The sequence below is a fragment of the Phlebotomus papatasi genome, chromosome 3, assembly GCF_024763615.1.
Source record: "Phlebotomus papatasi isolate M1 chromosome 3, Ppap_2.1, whole genome shotgun sequence".
NCBI classification, from domain to species: Eukaryota; Metazoa; Arthropoda; class Insecta; order Diptera; family Psychodidae; genus Phlebotomus; species Phlebotomus papatasi.
The window spans coordinates 74,625,049-74,642,394 of record NC_077224.1 but is presented as its reverse complement, the minus strand read 5'-3'; the positions used below and the strand labels follow the sequence as shown (position 1 = coordinate 74,642,394).

The 17,346-nt window shown below is 36.7% G+C and overlaps 2 protein-coding genes across 2 annotated transcripts; both read left to right on the top strand.

Moving 5' to 3' along the window:
* Positions 1–3,240: 3,240 nt before the first annotated feature.
* On the top strand, positions 3,241–4,865 carry LOC129807350 (ribonuclease Oy). Its single transcript, XM_055856560.1, has 2 exons — positions 3,241–3,854; positions 3,927–4,865. The coding sequence occupies exons 1-2, from the start codon at positions 3,781–3,783 to the stop codon at positions 4,729–4,731; spliced, it is 879 nt and encodes a 292-aa protein (XP_055712535.1). The 5' UTR covers positions 3,241–3,780; the 3' UTR covers positions 4,732–4,865.
* Positions 4,866–5,272: 407 nt separating this feature from the next.
* Positions 5,273–12,192, top strand: LOC129806765 (dynein axonemal intermediate chain 3). The gene is made up of 4 exons (XM_055855536.1): positions 5,273–5,313; positions 5,373–5,564; positions 8,955–11,990; positions 12,057–12,192. Exons 1-4 carry the CDS (start codon positions 5,273–5,275, stop codon positions 12,190–12,192), a joined length of 3,405 nt encoding a protein of 1,134 aa, XP_055711511.1.
* The last annotated feature ends 5,154 nt before the right edge of the window (positions 12,193–17,346 follow it).

The window sequence follows — 17,346 nt, the reverse complement described above, 5'->3', positions numbered from 1 at the left end:
GTAGTTTAGCTGTAACTTCTTGATAAATTGTTTATAGTATCTGTTACACTTCTAAGAACTTGCCCAACTACACCAGCATTATTAGCACTGTTTTGATAATATTTACAAAAGTAATTGTAAGATAATGTACCATGTAGTCGTTTGTTTTATTTATTTATAAATTGCCACAATATTTAGCGAATGGTTTAGCAAGGTCAATTATATCAGAAATAAAATAAATCACCTAAAATTTGACTATATAGGTTCGATTTTAGCAACTTTACTTATTTTTTATACTATGTAGAGGGAAGTGGGGCTACATTGAGTAGGGGCACATTAGGGGAGACTGGGGCAAAATTTGTCAAAACGAAAATTTCAATATTCACTATTTTCTAAAATAAAAGAGACTGAGGCTTAAAATTTTTATTATAGATAGCCTTTATGAACCTTCTTAAACTTACGAAGTTTCAAGGGATTCGAGGAAGGATTATGTAAAATAAAAAATAATGAAATTTTGAGCCCTATTTTTGGAATATTTGGCTTACAGAAAATATCAATACTGATTAGCTCAATTTAAGCACATTTCTCGTTAAGATAGAGAAAAATTATCTTCGACAAAGTTGTAGAGGAATAAATTTCCTATAAAAATATGTCTATTTGATATTTTTAACGTTTGCGAGAGTAAAACGTTAAAAATTATCCGAAGACTGACAAAATTTGCCCCAGCAATTTTGAGAATCTCCACAAAATCGAGTTTTAGAAAAGGATTCGAAAATCACATTTCTTTCGAGATTAGAGGAAAATAGTCTTCTGCAATGTTGTAGAGCAGTAAATTTCCTATAAGAATATGCTTATTATAAAACGTTTAAGTTTTCTCAGAGCTCGTGAAAGAATTAAATATGCGTTTTGCCATGTTTTGCCCCAGTCTCCCCTACATACTCAATTTTTCGCTTATTTCTAAAGGAAGCTGAAATTAAATATAACGTAATTCCGATAGCCGAACAATTGTGAATCTAGATTAATTTATGGACAAGCCCGGTTTCCTTTAGAAACATGCGAAAAATTTGTCTTTCAAAGTAGCCCCAACTTCCCTATTATAAGTATTAATCGTATTGAGATATTTGATTAGAGGTAATTATTTTTTAATGTAATATTCCGTATTGGAAAACTTTTACAGTCGATCGTAGATCCGGAGTTTTTGGTCAAAGATGATGCCATCTAGGCATGTCCAAGAGGTGCCTAGATAGCTTTTGGCTATGTAGTCTCTTATCAAGTCAAGGGTTGTCGCGATTTCATTTCGTTAACCAACTTAACGAATTCAGAGACTAGATAGGGATGCGGCAATACTGAAAAATGTGTCTCGACTACACTTACACACATTCACCAGCAGTGTACATGTACAGCTATGTAGTCAGACTAGATATATATGTAGTCTGACTAGATACGTTCAGAATTTGCCCCCTGATTACGATTTTAAAAGAAAATAAATAACAATTATAAAAATAAGTCAAAATATATCGACAGCTCCATTCCAGAGATATATTGTTCCTGAGACCGAGATCTACAACTGGTGAAAATTTGGTGGTCATCCGATGTTCGGTTAACGAGATATTTGAGACTTTCGAAAAAAATTACACGGGCAGCATAGGAAATCGCCAACTTTAAATGGCTCACCTGAAAAGTTGTCATTTTGAGGTAGCATAGTATGGAATGGAAGCGTCGATATAATGATTCTCTTGAAATTGACGAATACAATGAGGCCATAATTTCTCTCTATGATACATTAAAATTATCAGACATACATTTTATAAGGTCATTAAAATCGGTTGAATAGTTTCGAAATTTAACACATTTCTTACTAATCGAAAACTTTGATAAGATGGAGCGTCCCTTGCGGTCGACTTGTGAACTTATCTATACCGTAGTTTTGTAGGATTTTTCAAGACCTTTCGATTGAGTATTCATTGATTAAATTCGGTTTATAAATCTCTGAGATATAAGGTTTAAAGTTTTGACTTTGAGCCATCATGTTTCAATGTCCTTCTACGTATGTTATGAATTGTAAAGACATATGCTTCTATGTCCATTTCGAGAATATACTTTCAGTCATTTAATATATTTTATGTTGCAGTTTATTCTTCTCCTTAAAAAAGACAGTATAAATGCGCACATTTCATATAACAGATCATTTTTCTTCTACGAAAATAGTTTTTTGCTCTAGAACTTTTCCCCTATTTAGAACTTTGATCCCGAAACAAAAGTTGTTACCTGAAGGGGAATTCTGTAATAGTATGACAATGTCATATGACAAATTTTCGTGGTAAATTAGGGTGCAGGACAACACTAAAGCCCAAGGAGCATAAAATGGCCTATACAAGGAACTCTGTGAAGCTCTTAGTAATTGATATGAGTCTTATTTTCGATTTATTTTTCCGAATTGCATTAAAATTTTTAAATTTGTCATATGGCATTGTTATATGGTTACAGAAGTCCCCTACTGGCCTATTCAATGATATAGGTCTCTTTGATGATCGTACCATAGACCACTTTTGCCTAGTCCTTTTAAATTAAATGTTTGTATCTTGAAGCTCTGACATATTTTTTTAGATTAGGGCAGTTTCGTGTAGATCAAACGGTCCCTCAGTGGCGCAATAGGCAAGACCGTTGGTTCTTGGACAGTGAGATCTCTGACTCGACATCACACTGTCCCTTAGAGTCCCGCCAAGTGCAAGCAACTGAATGTCTAGAAATAGACATATTCACATATGATAAAACATAACAAAATCGTCTAACTTGTCTAACTTCTAGTCGTAACTTGGTCGATCTACGGTCAGAAGATTCTTCCAACATTGGAATGATTACATTATAATACCATAAATAAAGTATCTCGATAGGATTAATAATAATCATCTAAAGCCTAATATTTAATTTAAAAAATCGCAGTGCTTCCAACTACCCCATGTTTACTTCTGCCTCAGTTTCCCCTATAGCATCTAAGCATCATTGCCACCCCTTCTTACAGTTTAATTTGAATAAATATTAACTCAATTGCAACAGTCAATAAATTAAGAATGACGGAATAATATTTTCTTGATTTGCATTCATAAATAATGTAATATATTTCAATGCTTTTCTCTCTTTGGGTAAGTCGAAAGAATAAAGATAAACACAACAAATTTACTGTTCTAGCGTTGATAATGAGAACAAAAACTGTTTTCATTTGAAATTTCTGTGCGGAACAACAATGATTAATAGTCTTGTTTAAATTTTTCTCGAGGTTTAACGTACAAAATATGTAATTTTGTGATTTTCTGCAAGAAGTAAAGATTCATTTTGTGGCTTGACTCGTGCTTTGAAGGTGTTTTAGAAGCATTTCAAAATTCCCGCTAGTGCGCAACTGCCATATTTTCGAGATTCACTACTTTACCATTCGGTAATGCTCTTTCTTTCACCTATCTGACAATTCACTAACATTTTATAGTAATTTTCCCTTCAAAACACAAATAAACTTTATATATTTGTGATTAAATAACTCGCAAAATCTTTTTTTTAACTACGCTCTTAAATGGGTGATTTAAGATAAATTGTAACATTGTTAAAATTCCTTATTGTTATTTTAAGTATTTAAAAAGTGTTTTATTTAAACTTTCAAATTATTGTTGTAAATTTTTTTTACGTATAGTGGGAGAGCCTCTTTCACGGCCTTTCTCTTTGTGTCGTTTACCTAAATACAGAAAAAAATATTTTAGGAAAAATAAGTATTTTGCACTTAGGCAGCGTTTTATCAGGTGTGATAAGAAAATGCGCAAATTGATGGGATGTTATTTTGGCATTGGATGTTTTCTCCTAATGGGATTCTTCACATTGGAAGTGAGGTCAGTGTCAATGGGAAATTGTTTTTTTTTTTGGGTAAATTGCATAAAATGCTGAGGAGATTGTATTTTTAGTGCATCGAGTGACGAACATCCATGGGATTTGCTGATTTTCACTCAACAGTGGCCACAGACAGTTTGCCATCAATGGATGGAGGAGGACAAGACGCACAAATGTCTCCTTCCATCGGCAAAAAATCTATGGACAATCCATGGAGTTTGGCCGACTGAATTCAACAAAATGGGACCTTTCTACTGCAATTCCTCCTGGACATTCAATGCCAGCGATATTGCTCCCATTGAGAATCAATTGCAGATTTTCTGGACAAATGTCGAACTCAGAACAGATCACTATGATTTGTGGAGGCATGAATGGGAAAAGCATGGAACTTGCGCATCAATCTTGCCGGAACTAAGCACAGAAATTCGTTACTTTACTCAAGGACTAAATTGGCTTCATCACTATTCAATGTCGTCAATTCTGGCCGAAGGTAAAATCCTTCCAGATTCAACGCCAACCGTTGAGGAACTTCATACAGCCATTGTAGCCCAACTAAATAAAAATCCCGTAATCCACTGCAATTACGATTCGAAGCAAAAAGAAATTTTCCTGGCCGAAATTCGAATTTGCTTCAATAAAACCCTCGAATTAATGGACTGTGATGGCGTTGTAGGGGATGATCATTTCGTACATGAATATTCTGGTGGAAAAATCATCACCAATTGCGATCCCAGCAAGAAAATTAACTACCCTAGCATTGTTCCCAATTTAAGTGAAATACTATCATCATCAAAAGGTGATACTGGAGATTCTTCATGGAACCTCTCCCTGGTCAGTATCTACAAAATCATCCAGATCGTTAAATGGGCAACGTTCTAAAATTTGCATGAAGCAAGAATTCTCCTCTTCAGCATTCATCCCGCCTCACTTTTTAGCCAATTACTGTACATATTCAATTTTGAAAATTGTGTAAATTAATTTCTTTAAATATAAGTTTAAAGTATTTAATAGAATTCCATTTTTTTGTTGTTGCTGAATTTCTCTGTGAAGGTCGTGAGAAAACTTTAACAATTGGACCATGTACAATTAAACTAGAAAGTTGCATTTTGCGATAAACGAAATCTATTTTTGCCAAAAGATAGCGATCTAACTGCGCTTTAAACATCCACTGACTTACTTTGATAAGCCTCGTGCATAATAATTTTCTAAAAAATAAATAAATATTTTATTTCATGGAATTCTTTCTTCAAATCCGGCAATATTGCCTAACATTAGGAAATATTCCCAAAGTGAAAGTTGCATAGGAAGTTGCGTGAAACATGAAACTTGTTGCTTATTGTCTTCCTTAGAAACCAAAATTGTTTATACCGGTAAACAGTTTAAGCATCATATTGCAAAATATAAGATAATTTGCAAAATAATGGACAGAAATCCTGAAGTGTCTTCTTTCCTTGAGGAAGAGTAAGAGATCTACTAAGCATTTGTTAAACCTGTAAGAAAATAACGGAATATTGTTTCAGAGAAAAAATCGCCAAGTTCGGGAGAAAAGAGAAGGACTCATCGTCCCCGACTGGTGAGAAGGATGAGGAAGTAAATAACCCGGTATCATCGGATTCTGACTCTGAAGATTTTGAACTAATCCAGAACTTTAGTGAGAAGAAGGCCAAAGATATCCTCTTTAGTCAACTCAATTACACCAAGATTATCTTAGAGTAAGAAAAAGTAGAAGTACATCATGTAATTTCGGACGAAACTTTGACCTCTCGCTTAATTTAAGATAGGGGCGGATAATTTAGTTATCGTGAGAGCTATTTCTTTGAATATGTGTATTTTAACCCATTCAGTCAATGTACCAGAAATACTTGAGATAGAATGTTGATATTTTGGGATTAGTTTCCTGAATTCACTGAATTTAAATTCTGTGCATTAATTCATTGCAAACTCTATTGCTTTAGATAGAGTAACTATCCAAGAACACCAATTGGCAATTAGAATTCAAATCAGGAAAGAGGAAAGAGGCCTATTTCAAGAAATTCGACGAGATGTCGTATTTTCCGTCCGCCATTTTGAACAAAAATTTTGCATGACCTTCCGCGAAGCAAGAAAATAATAACAAAATGTATTTTCATCTCTGTCGGACTATTTTTCCCAAGTAATTGAATAATTAACGTTACTAATAATCCATTCCCGACAGCAATTCGGATAAAAATTGCCCAGAAATAAATCATCAAAAATCACTCAATTTGCGTATGATGTATAATACCATGGTAAGGAATGGGTTAAGCAACATTTAGGGTTATTTTCATCGAGAGAAAGCGGAGATTTCTTGAGAAAATTGAAGCCCAAAATCCTGCCCTAACAATTCTGCAATACCGCTTCTTTATGATTTTAGCTCAATCTTTAAACCTGAATTGACATCATATTAATCATATACACACTGATAAGGAAAAGTCAGATAAATTTGTGATGCTTATGAAAAGCTAAGAAAGTACATTAGAGTCTTCCAAATTCAAACACTTAGGTCCCCGAAGTTGAGAGTATTAATGGCATTTCAAATGGCTCTGGCACACCTTTTAGATCAGGAAATTTTCATGAAGTCAAAATTCACATCCTTTCTTTCTCACACGTTTTACTTAATGTCTATCTCATTCTTTCGATCTCTAAATTCGACTGAGCTAAATTGAATTTGTTGTGATGTTTAAAAGAAGAAGAAGACTGCGAAAGAATGAGAAAGACATATGCAAAACATATGAGAAAGAAAGACACTCGAATTTCGACTTCATGAAATTTTCCTGACCTAAAAGGTGTGCCGGAGCCCTCGAAAATTCGAATGATATTTTCAAAATTATTGGAATCTATGTGAGGTTAAATTGTAAGGGAAGGCTTTGAGTGATCGCACGTAAAAATGATGTCCAAGTCATTTGATTTTTACTGTTCGAACTCAGAGCGAGCAGGTTTAAAATCCACTTTTTTTGCATCTTGTGACACAGCTAGAAGCCAAAAGGTAAGAGATATCGACTTCCGGTCTTCGATGACCTCCCCCATAAGGCAACATTATCTAGGACAGTCTTTTTGCCTTCCCCTCTCTTTTCCCTCCAAAACCATGTTTTGGTTTATCTCGAAAACGGCTCCTAGTTTTTTTTCATTTTCAAATATGTCTTGGAGGTAGTCAAGGTGAATATTTCGTCCTTAGACACCTATGTTCGAAAAACATTTCGATATTGAATTTTCAAAGGTCAAAGTTTAACCACTTTGAAGAACCTTTTTTTAATCGATTTGCTTCAATGCTGATTTTTTTTAAAGGTCTTGAAATTTCGAACCCGACTGCGTCAGATTTAATCGATCATGAAACGGTAAAGTACACGTAAATACCATACCTTTCTCAAATTTACTCTTTTGACCGTATGTATATTTCTTACGACAAAATATTTTAAAATGTGTTTTCTTTTGTAATTTTTTATTTTAATTCGGAATGGTTTTTTTTAATTTAATTTATGAATCAATTTAATCGGTAGTAAACCAGTATGCACTCAAAGATCATGCGAAAAGATAATATACGGAGAACTCTTCGTGTACGGTAAAAACTTTTGGACACTGACCAAAATATTGGAACAATTTTTCCTCGGAACAATTTTTTTGGAGTCAATTTGTACCTAGAGAAGATATTTGTTTGTTCCAAACAGTTTTCTTTACTGTTTTGTTACGAAATAGTTTTCAAATTTGTTATACAGTAGACTCTCTCTCAATCGGGAATATGGGGCAAAATGTCATCCGGCTTAGTGATAGAATTGAGCGCCAAAGCCTTTGTACGATAAAATCACGATAAAATAGGAAGAACTACAGCAAATTTGAGCGAATTAGCTTCATAATTAAAAGTGAAAATTGTCAACAAAATTTGTCGCCCGATTGAAAAAGAGCCGATTTTGTGAGAGTCTACTGTAGTTTTCTTTTGGAACCGTTTTGATACGGTGGAATGTCTACAAATTTGATTTGATTTCGTCTTGTACAAATTTGTTCCTGAAATTTGGAATAGAATTTGTTACACTCGGCTGTTTTGTTACCACTGTCAGGAACAAATTAGTACATCTTTTTATAACAATATTATTCCTACATCTGTAATATATTTATTCCAAAAATTTTCGATGTCCGTGAACGAGGTAATTTTTGGAACGAAATTGTTACTCATATGGGGAATCTTTTTGTTCCCATTGTCGGGAACAAATTCTTGTAAAAGATTTCGTCTGACAGTTAAGGATATACTTCAGTCGAGATGAATTTCGGTGGCGAAAGTTCATAAGGAACATAAAAAAAGCAATTTAAGAGTGTTTTATACAGACGCGTGCATGACGAAACCATATGCGAGTGCTGGCAGCAGGAGGAGAAGGGAATCTCGAATTAAAAAAATGAAACCATATAGCACGAAAATTTCCAAAGATTTGGAGTTCTCCTCGCTTCGTTGGTGACGAGTGACTGTGAGTGTGAGAGGAGGGATACTATTTTATAGTAGACGAACTATTTTTGGAACAAATTTGTTACCATTATTGGATATCTTTTTGTTTCTTCTAGAAGGTACAAATTTATTCCAAACATTTTCGGTGTCCATGGACGAGCTACGCTTTGGAACAAATTCGTTACTAATATTGATTATCTTTTTGAGTCTCGTAAAATGAACAAGATTGTGCCAAAAATTATGGAGTCCGTGGACGAGCTAATTTTTGGAACAAATATGTGCCGAAATTCTTTACCGTGTGTATTAAAAAAAAACTCTCATTAATTAGGTTCATATTCCCACTTCTCAAGGTCTCAGAAAATCCTCAGATTATCCTTCAAATGAAAATGAATATTTCGGGGCAATCATCTTCCAGATGAACCCCTAATAAAAAACTGAATATTTAGTAATGATTTAGGCGAAGGCTCAATTAAGTTTTTACCTTCGTGTATAATTCACGCTACCATTGAACGGATTTAACAGCTCATTTTCACCGTAAATGTTGTGTTCACCGGAAATTGAAATCGTGAGCTGCATATTCCCAGGACTCAATTCAAATCTTTTGAAGAAATGTGATAAAATTCTTATCCAATTGATTTTGATCGTATTTCAGCCTAGATCTCCAGAAAGAGCTATGCTTGGAAGTTGGAGTAAATATATCCGATGAATTTCCCTGGAAGACAATGAAAAAGGAGATTCTCGAGGATTACCTCACAGATAACCATCCGGAAACCGAAATTCTACGCAACAAACTCAATCAATTGGACAGCGATAGCACCATACTTGTGGGATATCTTTCGGACTTCGCCGAGGATGGAACATTCATTGTCTATGATGACTTAGAGTCTGCCAGGACAGCCTCTCGAATTGTGCAGCAACTGGAAGCTCTCCAGAGACACAAGCTAAAGAGGAGACTAACAAAAGTGCCCCGACAATGGAAGTGTTTGGGGAGCGATAAAGAAGTCAACGAATATGCACCAAGACTGCGAGAAAATGTTGTTCATGTGCAGATCCAGAGCATCTATCCAATACGACCGAAGAGAGATGTCAAGCTTCAGTTCCGTTCTTGCGACGATGTTAGAGATGGATATGTGGAACTGGTTGCTGGGAAGACTGTCTTCGACAACGTCTACAAATCCCGGATTGATACATTTATTCAGTCAGCTCCTATGAAAGTCAATCTCGAACAACAAACAGAACCTACTTTTCCAACAAATGCCTGGTCGCAATACATCTATGTAATTGAACGTGAGAGGAGGGAACAGCTTGAAGCTGAGCTAAAAGCAAAAGCTATGGAATCTACTGAAGGTGGGGAAACCGAAAGAGAAGAGGAAGCTGAGGGGGAAGAAGTAATTCCTGAAGTTAAACCAATTGTCCTGTCGAAGCAAATCAAGGATTTTCTTGAAGCTTTGGAATTCAATCAAGTGGATATGTATCGGAATGATTACGTTTTAGCTCGATCGAAGCGTTTAGCTCCTTTTCAGGTACCAAAACTCACTGAGAAGTTCTGCTTCGCGGATATCACGAAGACATCGGGACGTCGAGTGCATTGCATTGAGTGGCATCCGACTGTATCCGGGATCTTTGTGGCATCGTATGCTTTTGATACTCCTTCAATGAAGATTCCAACTACGGATACTACAGATATGGTCAACAGGATTGTTTTGCAGTCGAATTATGTTCTTATGTGGAGTTTTGATAACACTCTGTCTCCAAAATTGGAATTGGAGGCTCCTAGAGAGGTTTGTGTACTATCGTTTTGTCCTTTCGATCCTATGATACTCGTCGGAGGGCTTATTAATGGTCAAATAGTAATATGGGATCTCAAAGAGAAGCTCAAAGAATGTGAAATTGAAGAAACCTTAACGCCAAATCAAGCAAAGAACCGGGAACTAATGAGGGAGTTTCTGAGATGGACGAACACCAAGAATCAGTATCTATTCGTTCGTCGTGCTGCTATCAGTTCTCTTGAGCATTCGCAACAGGGACAGATCACAGGGATCCGCTGGCTACATTCTCACCACATCATCACGACAGGAGGACAAATGCGAGAACAGGCTCAAGAAGGAAGATTTTTCGTAACTTCGTCATTAGACGGGACTGTAGCATTCTGGGATCTTCAGAATCCTGAAAAGTGTTTAGACAAGAAGACACAATCGAAGAAGAAGCTCAATCTACCGGCAAGTATCTCTGAAGGGATGTCTGACTTTGCTAAGTATGATCGATTGTATCGTCCCCAGAACATAATTAGTGTGAAGAAGCCAATTACAGCAATGATCTTCACTGATGCTCAATTTCGAAGGGAACCTATTATGTCTTCAATCAACAAATCCTTGACTGTGAAGATACCTTTTAAAATGGTCCCCCTACCTCCTATGACCATAGAACCTCGTGTCGAGATTGAAGACGAAGAAGTTGAAGAGGATTTCAATCCTTTGAATTACTTTCACATTTCAACAAGTCTTGGGGAGATATTTGAAGTTAGATGGAAGGGACACGAACCTGATCCTCAGGCTGTAGTCAGTCGCGATCAGGGGAGTTTAACTCAAACCTTTGCTTTCGTTCACGATGGTCCGATTGTGGCGATTGAAAGAAATCCTTTCATCGTGGATGTTATTCTTTCAATCGGTACGAGGGTTCTAGCCATTTGGCGTCTAGATACTCCTCAGACTCCCATTTACTACCGTCGCAGGAACGCAGTTCTTGTCTCTGCCAAGTGGAGTGTGAGACGAGCTGCGGTCTTTTTCATAACACGCGACGATGGTGACATTGAGATCTGGGATTTGCTGAATCAGACCCAATCCCCAACCCTGGTATCAAGTGTGGGCAGTCAAATAGTGACGACAATTGTGCAACAAAAACTTCCGCTCACGCAGGATATTATTGCAATTGGCGACTTCAATAGCAATATACGCATTCTCGTCATTCCGCCAACACTCGCGACAGCCACACCTGATGAAGTCAATCTCCTCGATCGTCTAATTGCCAATGAAATTGATCGCCGCAGGCACCTAAGTAACTTACAGGCGGAATGGTTTGCCGCCAATGAAGACATTATTGTGGCAAAGCGTCAAATGGAGCTGGAGGCACGCGAGGCGGAAGAGAGACGTCAGCGTCTGGCCAGAGATCAGGAGGACCTGAGGCGTGTGCGTGAGGAGAAGGAGGCACGAAGGCGAGCACTGAGAGACAAGAAAAAAATCACCTTTGACCTTCCACAGCAACTCAATCGAAAGTGGGACGAGATGAATTTGATGCGTCTCATGAAAATGATAATGACGATGAAGAAATACAATCCAGATCAGGTGGCACAACAAATTTCACCAGAAAAGGAGAGATTGGAGTATGAGAGAATTAAAAAGGTCACAATTAGGCAGTCTTTTGCAAAAATTGATGAAGAACTCATTGAAATACGACAGAGATTGATGCCAGTTCAAGAGACACTTGTCGATCGTCGAACCCTCATTAAAGATCTCCTTAACGAAATCCTCACTCAAAAATTTGATTACAGATCATTCCAAAATACTACTCTTCAAGAAATTTCCCAATACCGCAAGAATGATTCCCTGACGTTTAATGACATCCTAGCCAGAGGACGAAAGAGCCGAGAGATCATTGACAAGAGTTTTGGGAATACTCTTCATCAAGATTTGTGAGTTTTATTGGAAAGATCAATCGATCAATCAGATAAAAATAAATACAAATTTTCCACTTACAGATATGAGGAACAGAAGAGATTTCGTCACGGTATCAAGAAGTCTACTCAGGACTTAGCATCACGTGTGGAATCATCAGGTGGAAGTCGACGTGCTCGATCAGTTACATTTCCCGATGACGTTAAATCTGAGGAGTAAAAGTGATCAAGTTGAAATTTCTCTGCGCAGCAAATTGCTTCATCATCCAAAAATCTCAATTGGCAACACACAATCAATTTGCCTTCAATTTTCCCCTTTATTTATCAGCCTTTTCACAAATTGACAGATATTGCAATTGAGTTTCAACAAGATAGAGTTTTATTGAATGAGTTTTTGCAAAATAAAATGGTTTGAAAAGCTTAAATTATTTTATACTTCTTGTACACCTCTTCTATGTAATCAATTTTAATTTCTACGTAAATTCATTTGTGACAAAGTTAATGACTTTTAATGCTGTCAAAATTACGTTTACGTTGAAACTTTCTTTAGAGTACAGTCTACATTCCTTTTGAACTTCCTCAGACTAAGTGGACTAAGTTGTGACTGACGTTATTGATAATTATGATGTTCAGGGACCACATATAAGGATGAGATCATTCTGAAGGAAATGTCATCTCTTTCCAGAGTTTATTCTTCTGAGAAACATGTATCACAACTATAACTTACTTACTTAGGTTGCACTACGTCACTTTGAGAGATAAGGCCTCTGCTCCGCCTCAATACCTCTCTTTTGTCCGCTATCCACAGCCATGGCCCGCTAGCATCGAAGCACACCTAGTTCTTTAAGGACATTATCCACTACGTCTTTCCATCTCCTTTTATGATAGCCTCTCGGCCTTTTCTTCTTTGGTCCCATGTCCAATAGCCTTCTGGGAATTCTCTTGCCAGACATCCGGTACATATTACCGAGCCAACTCATCCTTTTCGCCTGGATACAGATAACAATGTTGGGTTCTCTGTACAGCTGATTCAATTTATGGTTCATTCTGATTCCGAATTCTCCTGTTGCAGCATCTTTCACATCCTACGTGGGGTCATTCTCTCGACAATCAGTAGTGAACTCTCTTCTGTGTGGTGTGGATAATCGGTGCCACTTCAAGATCGTATGTGATAATGGGTTTCACAATGGTCCTCTACATATTTTGTCTTTTGATGGCCAAGAGGCGTCCATTGAACAGAAATTCAGTATTTATAGTCAAAACCCAGTTGAGGTATTTGAAGTGTTTGATCACCTCAAAGTTCCATTTGTGGTAATATTCTGCTGGTACATAGGTGCTAGGCTGACGGTAACTTACCGTATATGTACTTTGTTTTCCCTTCGTTGAGCGTGATCTTTTCTATCGTAACAGCGAGTTCAACAAAACTCTCTTTCAATACTCGCATTGAGCGACCCATAATGTTGACGTCGTCCGCGTAGGCAAACATCTAGGAGGACTTGTAAGTAGTATATACATAATTTAGCATTATACTCTTAAACGGTAACAGCATATTCTAGTTCAAGGTTGATTAATGTGGGAGACAGGGCATCCCCTTGCCTCAGGCCTGAACCTACCCTGAGAATCCCTGAATTCCAAGCTTTCGCATGGCTGCCCACAAGGCACATCTGTTGATTGTTTCGTAGATCTGCTTGAAATCACAACTATGATCGAGTGCGGTATATCATTAGTTAATTTGGTAACCAGACCTTAAAGAATCTGGATATCTACTTGAGTTTGTTCATGGGTAATCTCAGAAAGATTCACCTCGATAATATCGATAATATGTCCGAAAATCATTCCGTTTGCAAGTACTCTCTATACTCCTGGGGGTAAATTCTCTAATTTTCGTGAGTTGGTCACCAGTGACACTTTCGAAAAAAACCTACCACTTTTTACTCCGAATTAATTTTTGAGTCACTGGACCATCATTTTGTGAGAAGTGTCACGAAAATATCGTGAGAAATGTCACAAAAATGGGCATGGAGAATCACATTTGAGTGACAAGTTTCGGTATTTTCTCATTTTTAGCACTTCTCACGTTCTCACAAAGTTACAGAATTTACCCCCTGGTCGTTAAATTGACCCAATTGGCAGCAGAGAATTAGAACCAAGTTTGTAAAGCGGAATTTCAAGCTTTCAGGAAATCAATTATTAATGAGCTTAAATTGAGTTTATAAGAGATCATTATAGTGTTTTGGGACCAGCTGCTAGCTGTTCATTTCAACTTCCTTGCAATCGTAAAGCGGTCTTCAGACTAAAGGCTTAGCCCAATTTCCGAGGGTTAGATTTCCTCAACAACATGCAATTGCAGTAACTTTTCAGTTTATTAAGTAGATTGCTTTAAATGTACAATATTTATTAAAAATTTTCTTAAAAATATTGCATATTAAAAAATTGCAGTAATTAAGTCATAAAGCCAAGTCTTAAGTCTGAGGCCAGTCAACTGAGGGTGATTGAGAGGGATAGGTAGGTTTAGCCATCCCTTTAGGATCGTAATAATATTTTATACACAAATTAAATTTTGTGGGTTTAATTTAGAATTTAGACTCATCGTTTTTTTTTTATTGTAACACTAAACCTACCAAGACCCAATCAAATTGACCGGTTTAAAAACTTCTGAAATTAACACATATTTAAACGGTACAATGTCGCTATCAAAAACATTATGGATTTCTTAAAATATGCATGTAATATATTTTTCAGTGTTTAAATGTTAATTTTTGCTTCTTTGCCCAAAAAAAATTGTTGAGTATCCTACCCAAGAAGCAAATAGCTGCCTTATAAAACCAAGTATTAGACAAGTCTTTAAGTACACTTCTAAAAGACTTAAAGTGAGAATTTTCAGTTGAAATTCCTGTAGAAGCTCTTAAGATCCTTAAGAATGCGCCACTTTAATTATAGTAATGTCAGTGATGGAACCAAGAACGTTATAAGCCAACAAAAAGATTTTTGGTTCTATAATGCCTTACTTTGGGAATTTTACAAGATTATATAGGAGACCGGGGCAAAATTAGCCACCAAATGAGATTTTTCATGGCGTGTAATTTGTTCAAAAAATCTTTATGAGGCTGATAAATATTTCAATGAATAGGAAGGGAAGTACATTATTTAGAATAAAGAGTGGTTTCCTCAATATTCCCTCGCAAGCAAACTGTAAGATACCACTATCTAATAGTATACGTAGCTAATTCTGCCCCGGTCTCCCCTATTAAGAAAAAAATGCTTCTTGGGGACCCTACTGAGGTCTGTCATTTGACCGAGCGCGCTAGGAAAGACGACTATAAACGGTCCATAGATTTAGTGTTGATTTTAAAAATATCGTCTTTTATACTAGCAACTGCATTATCTGTATAAATGGTTCTAGTACAGTCCGTTACGTAGTTTTGTCTATTCCGAATTTTTGTTTGAAATTATAGGGGAGACTGGGGTAAAAAGTCACAAAACGGATATTTTATTTTTTTACAAGCTACCCGAGCGCTTCAGAAATTTTTAATTAATGCAGATTTATAGGAAATTTACCGCTCTACAACTTTGTGGAAGTAATTTTAGCTCTATTTTGTAAGGAAATACGTTTATTGAGCTGATTTCTAAAAGGTGATTTTGTGACCATTCTCAAAAATGCTGGGGCAAATAGTATCAGGCATGGGGTAAAATTACCACATTTTGATACGCTTTATTACGGGCTCCCGTAACTTTAAAAAATACCTAGATGACATATTTGCATAGGATATTTATTTCTCTACACCTCTGTGCAACAGATTTTTTCCTATCTGAACGAGAAAAGCATTTTTAAAGTTATTTTCCAAAGTCTATTTTTGGCAAGAAAATTCTATTCAACCATTCTGAAAAGGCGAAAATGGCGAATTGAGCGAGATGCATTTGACGAAATCTGCCGAAGAGTTGTCGAGTAAACGTCACTCAAGTGAAAAATATAAACAAATTAAAAAAAAGGAAGAAGTGTCTAGTACAAAATAGAGTTTTTTCATATAATATGGCATTCAATTTAACTGTGTGGGACAAAGAAAGGACTTTCCAGAGGTCTCAAAGTTTTGTGACTCAGAAGCTCTGAGCGATGTAAGGGGAGAATAAAGAGAAATTGGTGAAATGAAAAAAAAATTATTTATTGTGTTTCTGTTGGCTGGTATCGAACTATCTCAGAGCCTGAGATATTCCAGTGGTTTTTTCAGCAGTTCCATTTAGTTGCTTAAATAGTTTCTTGCCTTATATACCTGTTCGTGTTTTGACTTCTGGTGAATTACAATATAACACCCTGACATTGCATAGCTTTCCGGATAATGCGGTTCTTCAAGAGTTTGTTCAGGGTTGTTTATTGGACCAGTTGGAACATGAAAATATCATAAAATTTTACAATTGACCTCACTAGAACACCACTTTCCAATAAAATTGCAAATTGTGTGACCCATACAAAATAAACAACAAGCGACGACACATGAGAATGAATGACGTTTCTTTTCGCCGTGGGACATCAGGAATTGCTTCGGTTTTTGTTACTTTCTGCCCCATACCTTTTGATACTTTTTACCCCAAGTGATCATTTTTAATAAAAAGATTTCTGGAGAGAAGGATATTTGGAAAATGCTAAAACGGATAGTGGATTCGTACTCAGGGAATCCAAATCATTTAGGAAATATTCCCAAATGCATCAATTTTGGAAAATAAGTAGGTAATAATTGAATTTCAGTCTTATTTCTAATTCCTTACTTAACGTCAATTACAATGATCTTTCCTCGGTTTCGGGGAGTCAGCTTGATGATATTGCCGATGTGGATTCAGACACCCTTCCTATATCTAAAACTAAACTTTTAACTGATCTTCGTTTCACTTGTGTGTTGGCACATATGAACGCCCGCAGTGTTAGGCGTCACGTTGATGAAATCCGTGCCCTTTTACTCGGTTGCTCGATTTCGGTACTGTGTGTCTCCGAGACCTGGTTGGATTCCTCCGACTCCTTGGAGTCGGTTGGTGCCCGGGATTTCCGTTTCTTCAGATGCGACAGAGCTGGACAGAAGAGGGGAGGTGGTGTTGGTACTTATGTCCGCGATTGCCTCAATCCAACTTTGCTCTGTTCCGGCGCCTTTGGCAAGCTGGAGTATATTGGTGTGCGCGCGCTATCCTGTGGCGTAGCCATTAATATCTTCTCTTGTTATAATCCTCCTCCTGTTACTAATATTGAGGACATTGAATGTCTTCTCGATCTGGTAATTTCTTATGATAATTTTGTTATCATGGGTGACTTCAATGTCAACCTCATTTCAAAATCTTCTCTAGCCAAGAAATTCTTGACTTCTCTTTCTGCTCGATCCCTCTATCATGT